At 43.0% G+C, this 18,340-nt stretch overlaps 1 protein-coding gene across 6 annotated transcripts in view; it reads left to right on the plus strand.

Moving 5' to 3' along the window:
• The window catches only part of MBNL2 (muscleblind like splicing regulator 2), a 158,607-nt gene that overhangs the window by 38,504 nt on the left and 101,763 nt on the right, over window positions 1-18,340 (plus strand). For all 6 annotated transcript variants that reach the window (XM_011280623.4, XM_011280633.4, XM_011280630.4 and 3 more), the window contains exon 2: window positions 10,571-11,345. In XM_011280623.4, coding sequence (XP_011278925.1) covers window positions 11,172-11,345 — 174 coding nt within the window. In that variant the 5' untranslated portion in view covers window positions 10,571-11,171. The remainder of the gene's footprint in view (window positions 1-10,570; window positions 11,346-18,340) is intronic.

An 18,340-nucleotide genomic window follows, 5' to 3' on the forward strand; every position in this document is an offset into this window, starting at 1 on the left:
GGGGGCCCAGCCCCACACCTGCCTGTCCCAGCAAGTCGAACATCTCTTACTGACCCAGAGGGCAGGGGCCACAACACAGAAGCTGCCCCATGTCACTTTCCTGCTCTCCAACCGAAAACCCGGCTGTCTCTTTCACTCCCCACCTTCTTTCAGCCCTTCGTCTGAGAAAGGAGCATCTTCTCTCTCGCCAAGGCTGGGCCTCCACTGGAGCTGGTGGCCTCATCCCTCCCCCTCCTTTGGGCCACAGTTCCGGCTCTCGAGCCCGCACCTCAGTTTGCCATCTTTTCCCAAGCTGCTGTTGTGTTTCCCTCCTTCCACTCAGGAAAGAAACGAGAGGCTGGAAGTGAGACAGGAGAAGCAGGCTCTCTCCCGCTCTCCTGGGTGCTTCACTTGGTCCCTCCTTCCGCTTCTGCGAACACATTCCAGGCTCACCAAGGGTCACCCGCCCTGGGAGCACGCAGGTAATCAGCGCCCATCTGACTGCAAAGCAAAGACAGTTCAGAGCCTCCCCTGTTGCTACATGGTGTTCTTGCAGCACCAAATACTCCGAAGAGCTCCAGGCACCGAGGGCTTCATTTTCCAGCTGTCCTGACCCCTCCCCCCACAGCTGTGAGCCAGGGAAACTGCCATCTGGAAAGTCAGCAGTGGCCGCCTCGTTAGGATGTCTGGCCACCCCAAACCATCCACATGCCCATGGTCTCCTGGAGGCAGTGGACTCTTCTGGCTACTCCCTCCATCTTGGAGCTCTGAAACTCTCCCCACACACCCTTGACCCTGCACTATTCAGAGGATCTCATGTCTCTCGTCATTCTTGGTCTATGGTTTCGCTTGTTCCTCTTCTTTCCATCACCTCTAAGTAACCGAACAGACTGTCCTTGACTCTGTTCAAGGCTTTCTCATTTCTCCCCTGGATATAGACACAGATGTAGATACAGATATAAATCTCTCTCTCTCTCTCTCTCTCGCTCGCTCTCTCTCTGTCCCCTCTCTTCAATTTCAATGCCCCTATTTCCAATTGGCTTCCACTTCCCGACATCTTTCCTCCTGGGCAGAGCGTCAGTGTCCACACAGGATCCAACTTTTGAAGTCCTCTTTGATCTCTCCCTTGCTGTCTATATTCCCAAAGCTGATCCACTTCTAGTGGATTCACCCCAGCCACACCCTCCTCCTCTTCCTTCTCACTACTGCAATGTAATTCGGGGCCTCAATTATCCCTTTTCTCTGGACCATTGCTATAATCAATATCCAGTGTTACCACCTGTGAGACCTTCTCATTCTAATGCATCCTGGGTGATGCTATCAGAGAGAGCTTCCTCTAGCTGGGGTCTTAGCTGGGTTCCTCCAGTGCCCCCCCCAAATCTACCATACTAGTGACCCTCATATTTTATACCTGAGTCACCTTAGATTTATACAGCTTAAGACCCTACAACACCATTCTCAGTGCGGATAGGACCACGCTGTAAAGAAAGGAAACATTTCTTTGGAGATTTAAGGGAACATTTTTTCCCATTGCCCAAAGGACTAGGGAGCATCTCTAAAATCTGGGGCGCCTGGGTGGCCCAGTCGGTTGAGCGTCCGATTTTGGCTCAGGTCATGATCTCGCAGTTTGTGGGTTTGAGCCCCACATCGGGCTCGCTGCTGTCAGCATAGAGCTGGCTTCGGGTCCTCTGTCTCCCTCTTCTGCCCCTCCCCTGCTTGCACTCTCCCCACAATAAATAAATATTAAAAAAATATTTTTAAAAATGTAGTGGGCAGGAGCGAAGGATTTTGCCATCTTGTGATGTCTATCTGTGACTCCCTCAGAGCGAAGAACCGGCCTGTAGCTCATGACCTTTGAGTGTCCTGCTGGACATTCACATAGATAAAAATCCTGTTCATAGTGATCTTGGTCAAGATCTTAAGTGTATTTTTTTGTACAAAGTGTGTTTTTAATTGATTTATTTTTTACTTTTAGACCATCTTAATACAGCTGAATTTGTTAAGAACATTAACACCTGTGTAAATTGAGGCACCATTGTTCTTTAACTTGTTAGGAGCTGTAACGGGAATTTTTTGACATTTTGAAAAGACACATCACTTGTCATACCTCTGTCAGTCTGCATTTGTGCCTGTCACACTGAAAATAATGCTACATGCATACAGGTGTGAGCCTCTGACTGCCTCATTCTGTTTGGTAGCATGTATGTATGTACCTAAGCACTGAAATTTCAAAACACACATTATTCATTTTATTAACAATTACTTCCTTTGAAAGCTTCTACTCCAGTATGGTAATATATGCTTGTTGGCCGCACTATTGATTATTTTTGTTCAGTGATAATGAAAGTTATGCTACAAAACTTCTGTCGCAAAAGGGGGTCTAGGCATTTGTAAGCGTGCGGGCAGATGAAATAGCCAGTTGGCTGGTGATAATGGAGGGAGAGAGAGACAGAAAAGGAAAAAGGTCAGCTGAAAAGCAGTCCTGTCCACCAGGGGCGGTGGCCAGGGAAGGAAATGGAAGGTTCTGGCAAAGACTTCTCTGGGAATTCAGGGGCTAGATTGCAGCCTGCCGCTCAGTAATCATTTTTTTCTGACAGCAGCCACTGGGTCCAGGAAACCGGTAAGTGCGGTCAGCCTTAAATGGTATCTAATACAATTGCGTTTATTCTAATAAGAGCGTCTCCTAACTGAATTATAAATGTTTAGATAGAAAACACAGACACAGTGAAAAAAACATAATTTGAATACAAATGTGTGTTGAATATATTATATCTGACTGTAGTTTCAGGATTATATTTAGAAATTTCTCCTCTTCTAATTAAAGATGAGATTTCTTTCTCTGCCCATTCCTGGAAACTGCAGTGAAAATGGACTGGAAATTTTCATGTGTTAAAATGAGACCTGGATTTTATGAATCTTTCGCTTGTATTTTAAGATACAAGAGAAAAATTGTAGCTGGGAATTTCTTTTATTACTGTTGTCATGAACACTGGCTCAGCAGACCCACCCTTGTGACCTTGGGTGGCCAGTGTTTTGTTTTTCTCATTGAAGTGTATTTAAAAGTGTGTTCAAAAGAACAAAGTACCATATAAAATGGAGGCATCATTGTTAGCCTCGGTTCTTTCTCTGCTTAGAATGAATGTGTGTTTGGAATTCGTCTTAGAAGAGCATCCATCAAAAGTTTGTCTCACTAATTTCTGGGAAGGATTTCATAGTGTGTACCAACTTCATAGAAAGGACTTTTCTAGTTTCTGTGACTCAAACTTCATTTACTTTACAGAAATTTATAACTTTTAGTGAGTGGAAGTTTATCTCCACCTGTCGTGTGTGTGTGTGTGTGTGTGTGTGTGTGTGTGTGTGTACATGCACATAGATGTAAAGCATATAGATGTTGTATCTAATGTTGATAATACTGTATAGAGAGGACTTATACTACTACGTCTACATTGGTTGCAGGACATATATTTATGGCTTTGGTATTTTCAACCCCTTGATTTCAAACAGGAAACTGACACTCAGAGAGCGTAACTCAAGACGTTACGCAGCTATTCAGGAGAGAGGAGCAACTAGAACCCCGTGTAGAAAAACTGATTCTCCATCCAAAACCACGCAGAAGTCTCAAAATGCCATTTAACTTACGTGTCCAGTAAATTATAAAGAAACCAGTTTCAAGGTTCTATAAAGAAACATGTTCTTAAGGACTGTCACTTCTGCTGCTCCCTTTACAAACCTTTTCTTCAAAAAGTCAGCTAGGTCCTTTATTCGTTTTGTAGTGGGGCCTCTCTAGTTTCTGTATTTTTATTGGTGCATAGGGCTTCCTGTGGGAAGGCCCCAGTGAGGGACCTCTTCTCAGTGGCTGTGATTACAGGGCAGGATTACACCCTCTCCCGGAGGTCAAGTGGCTCTCAGCCCAGCACGCCAGCCAGCAGCATCTCGAGATTCCTCTCCTGCCCAGGCATCTGCATCTGATAGGTGCGGGCTGAGGCCAGCCATTGATCAGGGGCGAGAGCACACTGAGAGCTATTTTAAATCAGGCTCCAGAAATAGAAGTAGGGATGCTCAGACATCAAGCGACTCGCAAGGAGGAGAAATCATTCTTTAAAAATATATTTGGAGAATTTAAAAATTGAAAAGAGGAAACCCAGAGAATCTCAAAATGAGAAATTAGGAAACTCAAGGAGGCATCTTTTCTTTATTGTGATTAGATTCATGGAAAATAAAATTAAAGGCATCCCATAAATTACTTAATGGATAATGAGTCCTTGACTGTCTGACTCAGAAATCGGTTTGTTTTGCGAGGGCCCTTTGATCAGCTCGCTAGGAGGCCGGTGTCTGGCAGACGCCTAAATGCCACAGCCGACCAAAAAGTGAGCGAGGGAGCCGCGTACGGCACAACTATTTTCCTTGAGGCGGTCTTACATTTTGATCAGTCTCAGCCTCACGATCCGACATGACTGATGTTTTTCCCTTCAGAAATGTACAAACTGGCTACAAAGCGTCAGCAGGGCGAGGACACCTGGGGTCCCCGGCCCGGGCTTGTCTGGCTGCTGAGAGGTGTGGAACGAAGGGAAGTGGCCTGGCTTGGAGGCCGCGCTTTCCAGACTGGCCTGCCGCATCGTTGAACAGCTGCAAGGGAACTTGCGCGGCTCAGTGTTCTATAGTCAGAAGTCACAGCTTTCTGAAAATCCAACACCTAGGAGGGTTTTAAATATATTTTGAAAAATGAAGTGTCATGTAAGTGAAACCCCTAAAAATAGACTGAGATTGTTTTGTAGAGTTGCACAGCGAGTCCTTTGGTGTTTCAGGAAATACTACAGCGTTTCTTTACCCTTGAACTTCAATCTTGCTTTTCCTTTGAAGATGCGTCCAGTGGTGAACCTCCACCCTCGTTATACCCGGGTGCTACACATCAGCCCTTCTGTAAAGAGCTCTAGCAGGAAGGGGCAAAGGACTGAGCTGCTGGTCACCGAGGGCCACCAGCCCTCTGAGGCAGTCCTCCCTCAGGCAAGGGTCCTAGCAACAAAGCCCCACTCACCTGGACCAAAGGCCTGCTTCATCCTGAACCAAACCTACAGGCTACGAGTTCATTTATTCTTGTAATTCTCATAGAATGAAGTCTTGTCGAGAACAGATCTCTCAGATGTTTTCTGTGTAGTTGTGTTTTGTTTTCATCGATCAGAAACAGCCACTGGAAGAAGCCCCCATCGAGCCCTCCTGCAATTATTTCTGGGGGAATCCGTGACCCCGAGACCCTGTGATCAACTCAGGGCAGACATCTTTGTTCCCCCAGCACATGGGGTGGGGGGGGGGCAACAAGAAATGCATACTACAGCAGTTCCCAAACTTGAGCGTGCCCCAGAGTTACCCCGAGAGCTTATTCAAACACAGCTTGCTGGGCCCCACCCCCGGACTTTCTGATTCAGTACCTCTGGGCGGGGCCTGAGAATCTGCATCCTAACAAGCTCCCAGAGGCTGCTGCCATGCTGGCCCAGGTATTACCCTTTGCAAATCTGCAAATCGCTGGGCTAAGGATGCTGGGGTTCCAAGATCAAATAATTTGTCCTGGGGGCAGATCCTCCCTGTCACCAGGGCCCTCTTGGCAGCAACGAGGTAAGCCACTGGCACCTGCTGGAATTTTCCTCCAGGATAATGCTGAAATTCCCTATTCAGAGCCTTATTCCTTTAGGTTAGCCTTCGGTCCACATTAAAACGCAAAAGTTCCTTGGAGGAGGATCAGGAGTTCGTTTGACAAACATTTGTTGAGTGTATTCTTGACACCAGGCACGTAACTGAGCACTGAGGATTTGAAAATAATAGGCAGAGTCTATTACATACACAGGGCGAAACCTTGAGCTGGGGGCAGGCGGGTGGAGAAGTCAATGTGTAAGTTCTGGAGAACTAGGAGGTAATACTTAACAATCATCACCAGGCACTATCAGAAAGTGGGCTACCCAGAGGTCACCAGAGGGGGTGAAGCAGGTCAGCAGGAACAGCACTTCAGGGTACAGGGCAGTGAGGGCCTGCCAGATCAGTGCTTAGCTGAGCCTTCAAGGGCAAGGGCGTCTCCTCCTCCGTGAGGGGCTTAGAAAGCCAGAAGGGGGAGAGAACACGAGGCCGCTGAATGCCTGAGGAGGACAAGGAAAGGAACGCCAAAGAAGGAACAAGGCCAGAGAAAGAACTGGGAACAATTACTTTTGAATTCTGCCTGGGTTCTGCACCGGAAGGAGCTAACTGGGATGGCATTGATTGCGATGTTGGAAATAAAACTGAAGCACAAGTCGAAAAAAAAAAAAAAAAAGGAAAAAGAGAAGCATAAGCGAAGCATTGGGAGAAACCGGAAAATATTGTAGGCAGGAGCCCCAGCTTCTTAGGGCAACCCAGAAACGTCTTGCATATAAGCAGGGCCAATGGCAGCATATGTGGGACCTTTCTGAGAATGAGAAAAGGGTGCCCTCTCCACTCAGACACATTTTCCCAGGGGCCCCTCTGGGTAGATGACCTAGAAAATGCCACAGGTTCCTCCCCGCTCACCCAGAGCACTGGAGGATGGCATCTGTCGCTGCATTTCCAGCAAGCCCTCAAACGTAGTAGGCACCCCAGCAGTGCTCCCCGCATATTTGGACTAGGCATCACACCCAGGGTCAATGCCTGGGCCCTAAAAGTGTTTGATTCACTTCTGAGTTTAGTAGCAACTGAGGGAAGAAAGCAAGCGTCAGGCCTTTGTAAGAAGAACACTGTGGGATTTGTACTTGGGGCAACTTCTCTGTGGGTTCCTTCCGGCTGCGAAATAAATCAGTTTGAGAACCGAGGAATGCTCCGGATAAGTGGCCTGAGTACACAGTTCTGTCGGTCCCTTTGATCTCTAAGGCACCGCCCTGCTCTCAGCTTCTGTAGCTGGAGCAGATCCGCACAAGGCACAAGCCTGGCCATTGATGTAGAATGACTGAAGGGAGAGAGGAAGCCTGAAAGTGGATTTATTCAATAAATATTTATAGAGTAGCTCCTCCTTTCATTGCCTTGCATTGGGACAGCACTTTACTGCTTACAAAGTATTCCTTGTTCTCTCTATAATCTGTCCTTCATGGCATCAATCATGTAATGTAGGTAGGAACTATTATCAACATTTTAGAGAAATTGACTTACTCAAGGTCACATGAAGGAACCTTGGCAAAACAAAGGCTTGACGCTGGCTCTTAGGACAAGGTACTTTCCACCAGTCCAGAACGTTCTGTGTTGGCTGAAAGAAAACAAAATGCAAAAGCCAGTAAGACATTGCCATCAGTAGAAATATAATGAGAGGTACATGTAGCTCTGAACTTTGGAGGGGCTAAAAAGAAGCAAGTGAGCTTAATTTTAATATAAGCTAAATAATAATATTTAAACCAGTTACTTAAAATATTATCAACTCACCATGTAGTACATGTGAAACAATATTCATGAGATACTTTCACATTCTTTTTTCTACGAAGCATTTGAAATCGGTATGTATTTTATACTCAAAGCACAACTCAATTAGGAGCTGAACTCACTGGACATTCTTGATCTGTATTTAGATTTCATAGAATTTACAACTGAAAAGTAGATTTATGTACTCAGGTCAGTCCAAGCCCACTTGAAAGGTTTCCAGGAACTAAAGTGAGGATCAACGTTTTAGTTAAATTTACATTAATTAAGAATAAATACAAATTTCAAATTTAGTTCCTCAGTGGCACTAGCTACATTTCAAGTGGTCAGTAGGCACATGTAGCTAGCGGCTCCTATACAGGAGAATGAAGCCCTAACACAACCCTCCCTCCCAAGAAATCTAGTCTGGCAGATCCAATATGTGCTTTGGTCTGTGTGTTAGCAGAGGTTAGTCTTGTCCCTTGATAACCGTGTCAAAAGTTGGTTTTCTCCATCCTTACCCCTCATCAGCCATCTTCTTTGGTGGCCTTCCTTAACCTAATTCAAGTCTGTGCTCTCTTCCTCGTTCCCACAACTGCCTGCTTATATCCATCTCAGAAGATGGAGGTTGTGATGGGCCAAGGGAGGCAGTGTCTTTGATAACATTAGCTCTGTAACTTTTAGGATAGAAACCAAGAACAAGCAGGAAGGAAGAGGGGATTTGTGAGAGGATAGCAATATACTTATGTATAGTATGATGTGCCTTCTTTTCCTTCTGGAACATCATTGACTTCACACAGGACTCTGGCCAGCAGAAAGTGTGGCTCCTCTGCTTTTAAAAGCAAGTTCAGGGGCACCTGGGGTGGCTCAGTCGGTTGAACATCCAACTTCGGCTCAGGTCGTGATCTCATGGCTCATGAGTTGGAGCCCCACGTTGGGCTCTGTGCTGACAGCTCAGAGCCTGGAGGCTGCTTTGGATTCTGTCGCTCCCTCTCTATCTGCCCCTCCCCGGCTCGTGCTCTGTCTCTCTCTCCTTCAAAAATAAATAAACATAAAAAAAATAAAAATAAAAATAAAAATAAAGCAAGTTCATCTCCTTCGAGTCTGTCTAAATTCTGGTTGGATTTTCATAGTAACCACAAATGGCAATCTGTTTCTCCCAGGAAAACAATTATTTCTTACCTGAAAATACACACGAAAGTCTACCCCATTCACTGGACTGGGTTGAGGGCATTGTTTCTATGTGGTTTTTTAGGAATACTTGAGTAATTATTCTTTTGCCATCTGTGCCTAAATACAGGTTTGTCCATTTCTTTTCCTACACGTGAAAAGCCGTGACCAAAGCCATGCTGTCTTTAGGGATGAGCTTCTCCTGGATCTTTGTCATCCTGTAATCCCATCAGACCCTGGTCCGTAGGACTCAGGGACTCTATAAAATATCGTACAAATATAAACTAGATGTGTCCAACCTATCATTTTAAACCTCATTATTAGTGCCTCGGCTCCACTGAATACACAGGCAGGAATGTTTTCTTGTCCCCTGCTGCCCTCATCCTTTGTTCTCCATGGGGGTTAGAGATGGGGGTTGAGGCAGTGGAGGTGCAGGTTCAGGCTGGTCTGTGAAACCTGACCCAGAGTAAATTTGGTTATTAAACTCATCTTCTTAAACTGCCTAGTTAAGCAAGTTGGTGTTAGCTGCTGGGAACACAATGCTGCCAAACAGACAAGCAGTAGCCTGCCTGTCCCCTCAAGTATTTTACAGCTGGAGTCAGGCATGTGTCATGGCCGTCAAGGTGGCCAATTTCCTTACATGCACATACAGTTATTACCGATTTACACACTTCTGCTAGCAAGTAAATGAAGTCCTGGGATGAAGCAGCATTGCCTACCATCCCAAGAGACGTCCTGCTAAATAAACCTTCCACGATCGGATAAGCTTGAGAGACACCATTGTTTCTCTTACTCTATTGGAGACTCGTTCAAGACCGAAAAAAGCCCTATTGCAAAGAAGCGTGTTCAGCCTGGTTTACCTGGAGTTAACTAAACTTAATTATCATGGGACCTACTTTCCTCAGGGGACATTTGTGAATCACTCAAAAGTTACTGCTGTCTGAACTTACTCATACATGCTGATGTTAAATACTCTACGTCCAGTTTCCATTAAGTTCTTACTTAAAGAAATTTTTAAAAGGACATCAAGGCCATGTGTCTAAGGTAGCTGGCAGCATATACAATATCTGAAAACGATCAGCTTCTAGTATATAGTCCTTTATTCCTCCTGGACCCAACGATGTTAAATTTTTAACATTTTAACTACTTCATAATCCTTGAAAACATTAAAAGAAATGAAATATAATTTTAGAAATATGAATTTTCTAGTTATATTTTTGTTGTAGGTGTATGATTTAACTCCAGCATTCTACAGAATGGAGATTGTGAGTCCATTAAAAACTAAACTGAACTAAAACTAAAACGAACTTGCATTCATTCCTCTGGTCAGTGAGCCAGTCACCAGTTAAATCGGTCAGTAAATATTTTTTCAGGAACTAATAGCCATGAACTAAGGCACTAGGGACACAGAAATGACAAATATAAATTGTCCTTACCATCTGAGTGCTTACTGCAGAGAGGGAAATACTAACATTAAGCAAGTAATAACAGTAGAGAGAAAGTATCAGAGACCTAAAAAATATTGGGAAGCTTCTCCCTATCCATTTCTAAGTTCAGATCTCTGTAAACTAGAAAAAATATAAAGAATAAGGAGCCCACACTGCACCCAAAATGACAGTACCCTTATTACATAGGAAGACACATCCCGAATAATTGTTTATAGCATTTCCAACAATAAGATCAATGGCCTAAATGTGAAATTAATCTGAAGCTACGGTTCTAATACACTGTTTTGGCGATGAAGCACATTAGATGGGATTGTTTCAGAATGCTTAATTATTGTGTCTGCCACACTCATGTGTTTGAGTCATTCCTAACTTCTGGACTGCTGCCTAGATTTCTGCAATACGGCTGCAGTTTTGTTCTCTCTCTCTCTCTCTCTCTCTCCCTCTTTAATGCATAACTTTCCTCACTAGCCTTAAACCTCAAAGTTCTGAACTGCACTTTTGCAAATTCTATATAAGACCTAAAACAGTTTGTCAAAGTGTTGATTCCATTGAGTTTGGGTGTAAGTTGATGTTTTCTTTGTGTTCTGCAGGTTCATGATTTCAAAGTGCCTGTGTGAAGTCACTTTCGCTGGAAACTGCAGCCTGAGCTCTTGTTGTGTTCAAATTGTTCTTCCGTCAAATGCACGTAGCCCTGACCTTACGGTGGATGAAGATACCTCAACTGTCTGACTTTGCCAACTGCTCGATTTCAGGATTTAGAAGGGTGGAAAGAAAGAGAAATCTTGCCAAGATCTGAACGTCTAGGTGGCTTATTCTCCAGCACCGTCAATAGCTGCGCGTGTCAGAACTGAATATCCTCCCAAGGAGTGCCATGATATTGAAGTCACTTTATTAAAAACAGTTGTGTCTGCAGATCGGTCGAGAGACTCGGACGTTTACCGCCAGAGATGACACTGAGTGTGCTTCTGTTGCGGCCCACTGTCTTCAAGTGGGGCATATTGATTGATGAGTGACTGCTCGCCGATAAATTCTCTCCTCATTGCTTCCTGGATTGGGCCTCCCTAAGCAATTGATCACTTACCTTCAGACTCACATGTGGGGTTTTTCACAACAGTAGTCTCGGAATCACTGGGACCTGGATCGATTTCATCATTTGACACAAACAAACAGAATCCCAGTAGCTCGAGCATCATGGCTTTGAACGTGGCCCCCGTCAGAGACACAAAATGGCTGACGTTGGAGGTCTGCAGGCAGTTCCAGAGGGGCACGTGCTCGCGCTCCGACGAGGAGTGCAAATTTGCTCACCCCCCCAAGAGCTGCCAGGTGGAGAACGGGAGAGTGATCGCCTGCTTTGACTCCCTGAAGGTAAGGGGATGCGTTTCCTGTGTCGTGTTGATGGCACAGTGGACTCTCGGATGAAATGCTTTCCCATGTAGCTTCACAGAAGTTCAACAGTCATTTTTAGGTTCTGTTTTCTTGTTTGCGGTGACTGTTGGGAGATCTTCACCCACGTTTTTTCATATCAGGCATACATAAATTTTTTACAGAGCCATGTTTAAATTAAAAATACATGACGGTATATTTTGGGTCTGGCATGACATTCATGTACCCAAGAGTTTTAAATCAAAGTCTGGCTTGTGACAACTGAAGATAAATATTTTATTAACGTTTGATCTTCTGGAGGTTATATAAAGGTGAAGAAATTGAATGTGTCACTTTTATGTGCCAGTTATTCTGATTCGCCTCTCGAAGAATTTTCTACCCTTATGCTTTTCTTTCTTGACCAAGGGCTTCCTAAAATACTTCTTAATAGGTTTTTCATTCTTTCTGACGATTTGCCATGGCTAACAGAAATCATTGAGTACATACTTAGTGCTCCTTGAGAACCCACTATGTGTTAGTTAACAGCATCACGGAAGAATTGAATGTGATTCAAGATGGTATCCTTGAGCTCACTGTCTAGGAGGGAAAATACAGCATGTCAGCAAGTAACTATAATGCAAGACAGAAAGGGACATATGCCTTAAGAGAGAAACAGGCTTCTATGTGGGTCCATAGAAGGGAGAGCTGGCTTCCAGCTGACTGTTTCAAGACATGTTCTAGAAGGTTGTTGCAACCTGAGGTGTATACTAAGTCAGGTGGGGTTTGGACTTGCAGAAATTGGGGGAATTATGATGAAATATCTAATTGAAGGAAGTAGGTGTGACTTAGCCCATAATGCTTTGAGGCTTATTTTGCCCTAAAATATGGATTCTATGAATCCCAGGCTGTCTAGGACAGTCCTAACATCATCATGATATAGTTTTCAATGGAGATAAGAGCTTAATGTTTACATCTCTGCAAAACTTTGTATAAATAAGCTTACCAAAGAGTTTAAAAAAAAAAAAAAAGGTGGTCCATGCTCTTGGGAAATCTTAGTGCTGTGAGTTTACAAAATAGTGACCTTAGCCTATTCTTGGATATTGAAGGATTGGGTATGTTTTGAGGGAGAATTTCATCTTAAAGTGAAAAGTTATGTCTTATGATATTTATTAGTCGAAGTCGAAATATAAGACTTTGTATATTTAAGTATATCTTAAAGGGAAAATTTGTCTACACACTAAAAAGCAGAAGGATACATTTGTAGCCCAAGAGAAGTCTTTTAAGGGTTAAAGTTTGAAAAATTAGATATGCCATTTATCCCCATAACTTTCCCTATCTTATTGCTCTTTATCATGAAAAGTTTATTAGATTAGACTTTAAAAATAGGAATTGTTTTGTCTACACAGAAATAAACAGATGGATAAATCACAGTTATATAAAGTATAACATTATAAGCATATTTTTATAATAGTATTTATTTTGCTTTTAGTCAAACAAGTAACCTAAGTACGTATTTGCTTCTACAGTCATCACCCATGGAAACATTCACTATAAAAAGCAGTTTAGATTAAAAACTAGATTTTAAGAGCTTCAAGATATGGAAACAGGTCAGAGGTAAGAAATTCATTTCCCAGGTCATCCTACTTCCTTTGTTTTATTGATCCAAGCCTTCACTGGTTGGATATTGACTAGGAACCCAACGTCTTAGGAAGTGTCTTAAAACTTAATTCTTTCAGCTAGTTAAGGAAATATGAGGGAGATATATACAACACATTAAGGCTAAGTACTTCTTGAATATCAAGAGGACAGCAACTTCCAGGTCCTTACAATTTATTACCTCAATGTGGATTCTCCGGGACCACAGTTGTTGGAGGAATTCCAACCCATGGAGAAAGGGTGAAGAACAGTTAAGTTTAACATAAAAGCATGAACCAAGCATGAAGATTTGAGTTTTAAGGACCATTTTCAGAAATGTCTAGTGGAATCATTTGCAGTGTTGAAGCATGGTTACAGATTGTCTTAAGTTATCAGTTCCCTTTTAGAATTGTACATTTTCAGATTATTTAATTTGAGCGTGGTGTCACTTATTTTTAAAGTTGTCAAACTGTGAAGAATGTGAAAAGAGCCCATAGCATAGGAGTAAGACATACCTGAGTCTATAAATACCTGCTCAACCACTTCCCTGACTTGGGTGGGTCCCTTGTCACTTCTTAGCTTTGTTGTCTCATCAGTGAAATGAGAACATTTGCCAGTGACATTGGCTAACGTATGCACACTGCCCGGCACCACGCGGACATATTCACCTTGCAAGGTGGATGTAAGAATGACGAGTTCTTACAATAAGGATGAGTAAATTAAAAAGGCACTCAGGGGCACCTGGGTGGCTCAGTTGGTTAAGCGTCACGCTCTCTTGGTTTCGGCTCAGGTCATGATCTCATGGTTTTGTGAGTTCGAACCCCACATCAGGCTCAGTGCTGACAGTGTGGAGACTGCTTGGGACTCTGTCTCCTTCTCTTTGTGCCCCTCCTCCACTCACATTGTCTCTGTCTCTTTCTCTCTCTCTCAAAAAAAAGGCACTCAACAGTGGTAGCTAAAGAGAAAAATTATGATGACAACAATAATTAAGCTATTTAATTTTAATTTCATTTAATATAATAAATAAGACAGTGTTGCTCTGCGGAACCAGCCTACGACAGACGGAAATGCAAGGGCTTGGCTGTCAGGCCAGGGCTTGAATGAGTTCTGGCTGGTTAGAAGTGAGCTGTAGCATTTGAGACAAATTATTTTACCTCCTTGACTTCAGTTTCCTCTTATTCAATATTCATATTATAATTCCAACTTCATAAGGTTACTGCAAAGACTACCTGGCCTAAGATATGCCAGATGCCTAGCAGAGGGCGGGACATAGTAGAGCCAGCTCTTTTCCCTTCATAAGAAAGTATTACAGCATAGACACTGATTCTGATGACTGGCTTTACAGACAGGATGTGTCCAACTCATAAAGCGTTCAACTCTTAATGTGTCCAAACTCTTAAGAATCTACTGTGTGAGTGATAACAGCTCAGTGATACAAACTAGTCATGACATTAAAGCAAGTCAAGTTTGATGCCGACATTATGTTTGTGGTTAGTATTTCTTACAAGGTATTTTCTCAAGGACTGTGGACTATTTTTGTTCAGAAAAATAGGGAAGAGGGATCTGTGTTGGCATACCAATATAGAGACCAGTCGACTATAAGCCTGACATATTCCTTTTTGTTTTTCAGTTTTTGTTATGGACTATTTGCATCCATGAGGAAACATCCATAAAAACATACTAAACAAATTAGTGGGTGGTTAAAAAGGAGATTTGCTGAGGTCTTTGGAAAGAGAGTTGTACATCTATAAATACTTTTGTAGAAATGTTTCAGAAAATAGAGCACAGTTCTTACAATGACAACTGTACTTTATTCACAACTGTTACCTTGTTGCATTTTAAATGAAACCACTGGGCAGAAAAGGCATTTGTGATATTTTTTTTTAACAGTGCAGTTGCTTAAATTTTTCTGGAAGGCCTGGAACATGGTGTTCCACAAGATAGGTTAACTTGACAAAATGCAAATTGCTTCGTGAGCAGCTAACCTCCCCGTATCCTTGACCATGTTGGCCCCATCTCTGTTCCTTTATAATCCATAAAATAGTCTCCCTCACAGTTGAGATGTTTGAGATTTTTCTTTTCAGGTTCTTTTCCCTGTACCCAATAGGAACTAGTCTGGATTGTTTTGCAGACGGAAACATCCGGAAGGGAATAAATGAATTAGCTTTCATGCTTATTGGGACTAAAGGTTTTGGCATTTACCACTTTCATCAAGTATTTAATGTCTTTGCTTAAACGTTTTCATTCAAACTGAAATTAAAATAGGAAATAATTTTAAAAAAAATCACGTTGCTAATTTTGGCCAAAGAAAAACAAAAAGCACTCCTAGAGTCTTTGGGGAAATTGTTTTGGCTTTACATAATAAAAATTAGTTCAAAGACCCTGTGATTCTTTGAGCACCTGAGTGAGATGATGTCACTCTTCCATTGGAAGCCTCCCAGTGGCTTCCCAGCTCGCCTGGGTACGTGGGTAAAGACCGATCCTTACAAAACTGTTTGAGCCCTGGAGATCTGACTCTCATCCCAACCCCCTGACTTCTGTCCTACCACTGTCCCCCCATCCAGTCCCCTGTAGCCACCCCGCCTCTATCCTGGCCCCTGGCTGTGCCAAGTAGGCTTCCTCCTTAGAGTGTTTACACTTGCTCTTTGCTCTGCCTGGAATATTCCTGCCTCAATTGTATGAACAGCTTATCCCTCATTCCCTTCTGGATTCTGATCCAAACTGCCAACAGTGAAGCCTTTCTGCCAACCTTATTTCAAATAGTAATTTCCCCGTGGCTGTGATTCCATTTGCTCACCATCTTGCTTTCTCCTTCTCCCTAACACCGCCTTCTGGTAAACTGAACACATACTTGGTTTGGGTTCATTATCTGTCCCCCTCCCTTCTGCTAGAATGGAAGGTCCATGTAGATGGGGATGGTATCTTTTCTGATCACTGTCGTGTCCTCAGAGCCTAGAACAGTGTCTCCTACGTATTAGATGCTCAATAAGTATTTGTTGCACGGTAGAGCATGTTCCTTAGGAAAGGATTCAAGCCTCTCAGGTAGAGCTGCTGCATACGGCTTGTGTGGGTGCATTTCTCAATATGGTCTGCGTGACCGGCACCCCCTGGAGTTGTGCAGTGCACAACCTGTACGGCAATGTGCTATGGCCCTGTTCTCAATAGTCCAATAGATTTCAAAATCAGGGGGCTCTGTGCAGGAATTAGAGGCCCCAGTATAATACAGCATGGAAGTGTAATACAACATGAGAAAATTGACAAGAAAACTGACAAGTAATTGACAAGTAAATTACTTCAGTTTCTCTGAAGTGTTGCAGAAACTACTTACTATTACTCTCCCATTCTTTCTAAGTTTGAAAATGTATAAAAATAGATCCTACTCACTTATTTGTGGGATGCTGGCTATAAGTTGGCTGATGACAAATAAAATTTTAGTCTTCATGTGTATGGGTAAAAATTTTAAAATCGAATATGGTAGTAGATACGTGATCGTTTGGGACAGTTCTTCAAACATACTAAAAAATGTATGTCATTGGCCTTGGCCTTACCTTCATGTTCTTGAATTGCTTTCAAATAGAAGCTAATTCTTTGCAGAAATTGCTTGAGGATTTTTTAAGTTATGTGCTCAATTCTGGCCTGATTTGAAGATATAATCTGAGACAATTATTTTGTTATCTATAGAAATCTCTGTAGTCACATAGAGGCTACTTTCTGCCAGGTATTTTTCATGAATTATCAGTTCCTTCCAACGACTCTGTAAGGTAAATATTCAGTCAACCATTACAGTTGTGGGATACAGGTTGGAAACAACAAATAACTTACAAATGGTGGGGAAGAGACATGATCCAAGGTAAGTGTCACTCCAAAGCTGCCCCATCCCTTCCCTCCTCCTAATTCCTCTTATAGAATAACTCATCGGTCTAATGAATTCTAAAGCTCCTAATATCTTAACAATATCCATGTTTCACAAATGTAGCATATGGAAGTGTCAAAAACATTCTAAAATAGAAGCCCCCAGGAATAAACTGATGTAGGTACTAAAAAGTTACATATTTGAAAAGGAGAGACAGTGAGGCACATGTATTTCTTTTTGTCTGTATTTGTCTAGAGATATTATACATCACTTACTAGGTCTCAGTAGCAAAAGTAGTTTTGGTCCAAGGTGTTGGTGTGTGTGTGTGTGCCCATGTGATTCTGACACATAGGATTTCAGATATCACGATAAAGTGAAGGACATGTTCTACTTTAACGGTGCCCGGACCACCAATTCTACTCCTTGTGTAAGAGATCCGTGTATTCATCATCTGACTGCTGCCCTCCGGGGCAAATCAACCACTTGCCCCTTCGTGATACTATGAAGACCTCCATGTAACAGTTCACTCCTCTAAGTATGTGTCCTCGTACAAGCCCGTAAGCTTCCCAAGGACAGGATGGTGTCTTAGTCATCTCTGTGCCCAAGCACCTAGCGTGGCACTGATGCGTGGAGGAGGTGCAACAATAACCATTCCAAGAGTGCATAAATTAACGAAGGAATCCCCACGACTTTTCAAAACGAACTTATTGATGATTGCCAGTGAACCTCAGACACCAAACTGCTCTGCATGGCTGTTCACCATTTTCTTTAATTTCTCCGTTTTGTTCTGCAAGCCTGGCCAGCCCCTCCTTGGACTTCTTTCCTCCTCTTTCCCCCCACTCCTACTTCTTCTACCACTGCAACCTTCCTTCCTATCTCGCCTCTAATGCCACCTCTCCTCTCCTTGCTCCTCACTGTGGATACTTGCCAAGACTCAGCATTGGTCTTTCCTAGATCAGGTCGGTGACGAGTTCTGAAACGGTGTCTGCGCTCAGCATTCAATTCCCACGTCTGTGTCGATCAATCCAGGTTCTGGGTGCGTGCCCTTTCCTGGCCAAGTCCGTGGCCAAAATGCCCACCAAACACCCTGTAGGCAGGCTCCATACTCACCTGTAGTTGAACATTCCTAGATCCAAACTCTTCATCCACCCCCAGTCATCATCCCACTCCATGTGCCTTGTTCCCCAGGCACAAAACCTTAGCTTGATACTGACCATCATGCCGAGGATCCTTAGTCTTTCTTTTTCTTTCTTGTTCTGGTTGTAGGGAAATATATAAACTTTAAGAATCCATAAATTATTAAACTGTGAAATGTTTACCCAGATACAGACTATTACAACAAATCTTAAGATCTCAAGGGTTTCACGTTGGCCTCTAAAAACTATCTATGGACTGCAAGTTAAGAAAGTCTCATCTATCTACAGAGAAGTCTGACACATTAAAGTGGGCACAAGAAGACCAGAGGGTCATTAAAGATACTTTTTGGCTGTTTCTCAGATTTGCCTAAGGT

The sequence above is a fragment of the Felis catus genome, chromosome A1 (genome assembly GCF_018350175.1).
Source record: "Felis catus isolate Fca126 chromosome A1, F.catus_Fca126_mat1.0, whole genome shotgun sequence".
Classification (NCBI taxonomy): domain Eukaryota; kingdom Metazoa; phylum Chordata; class Mammalia; order Carnivora; family Felidae; genus Felis; species Felis catus.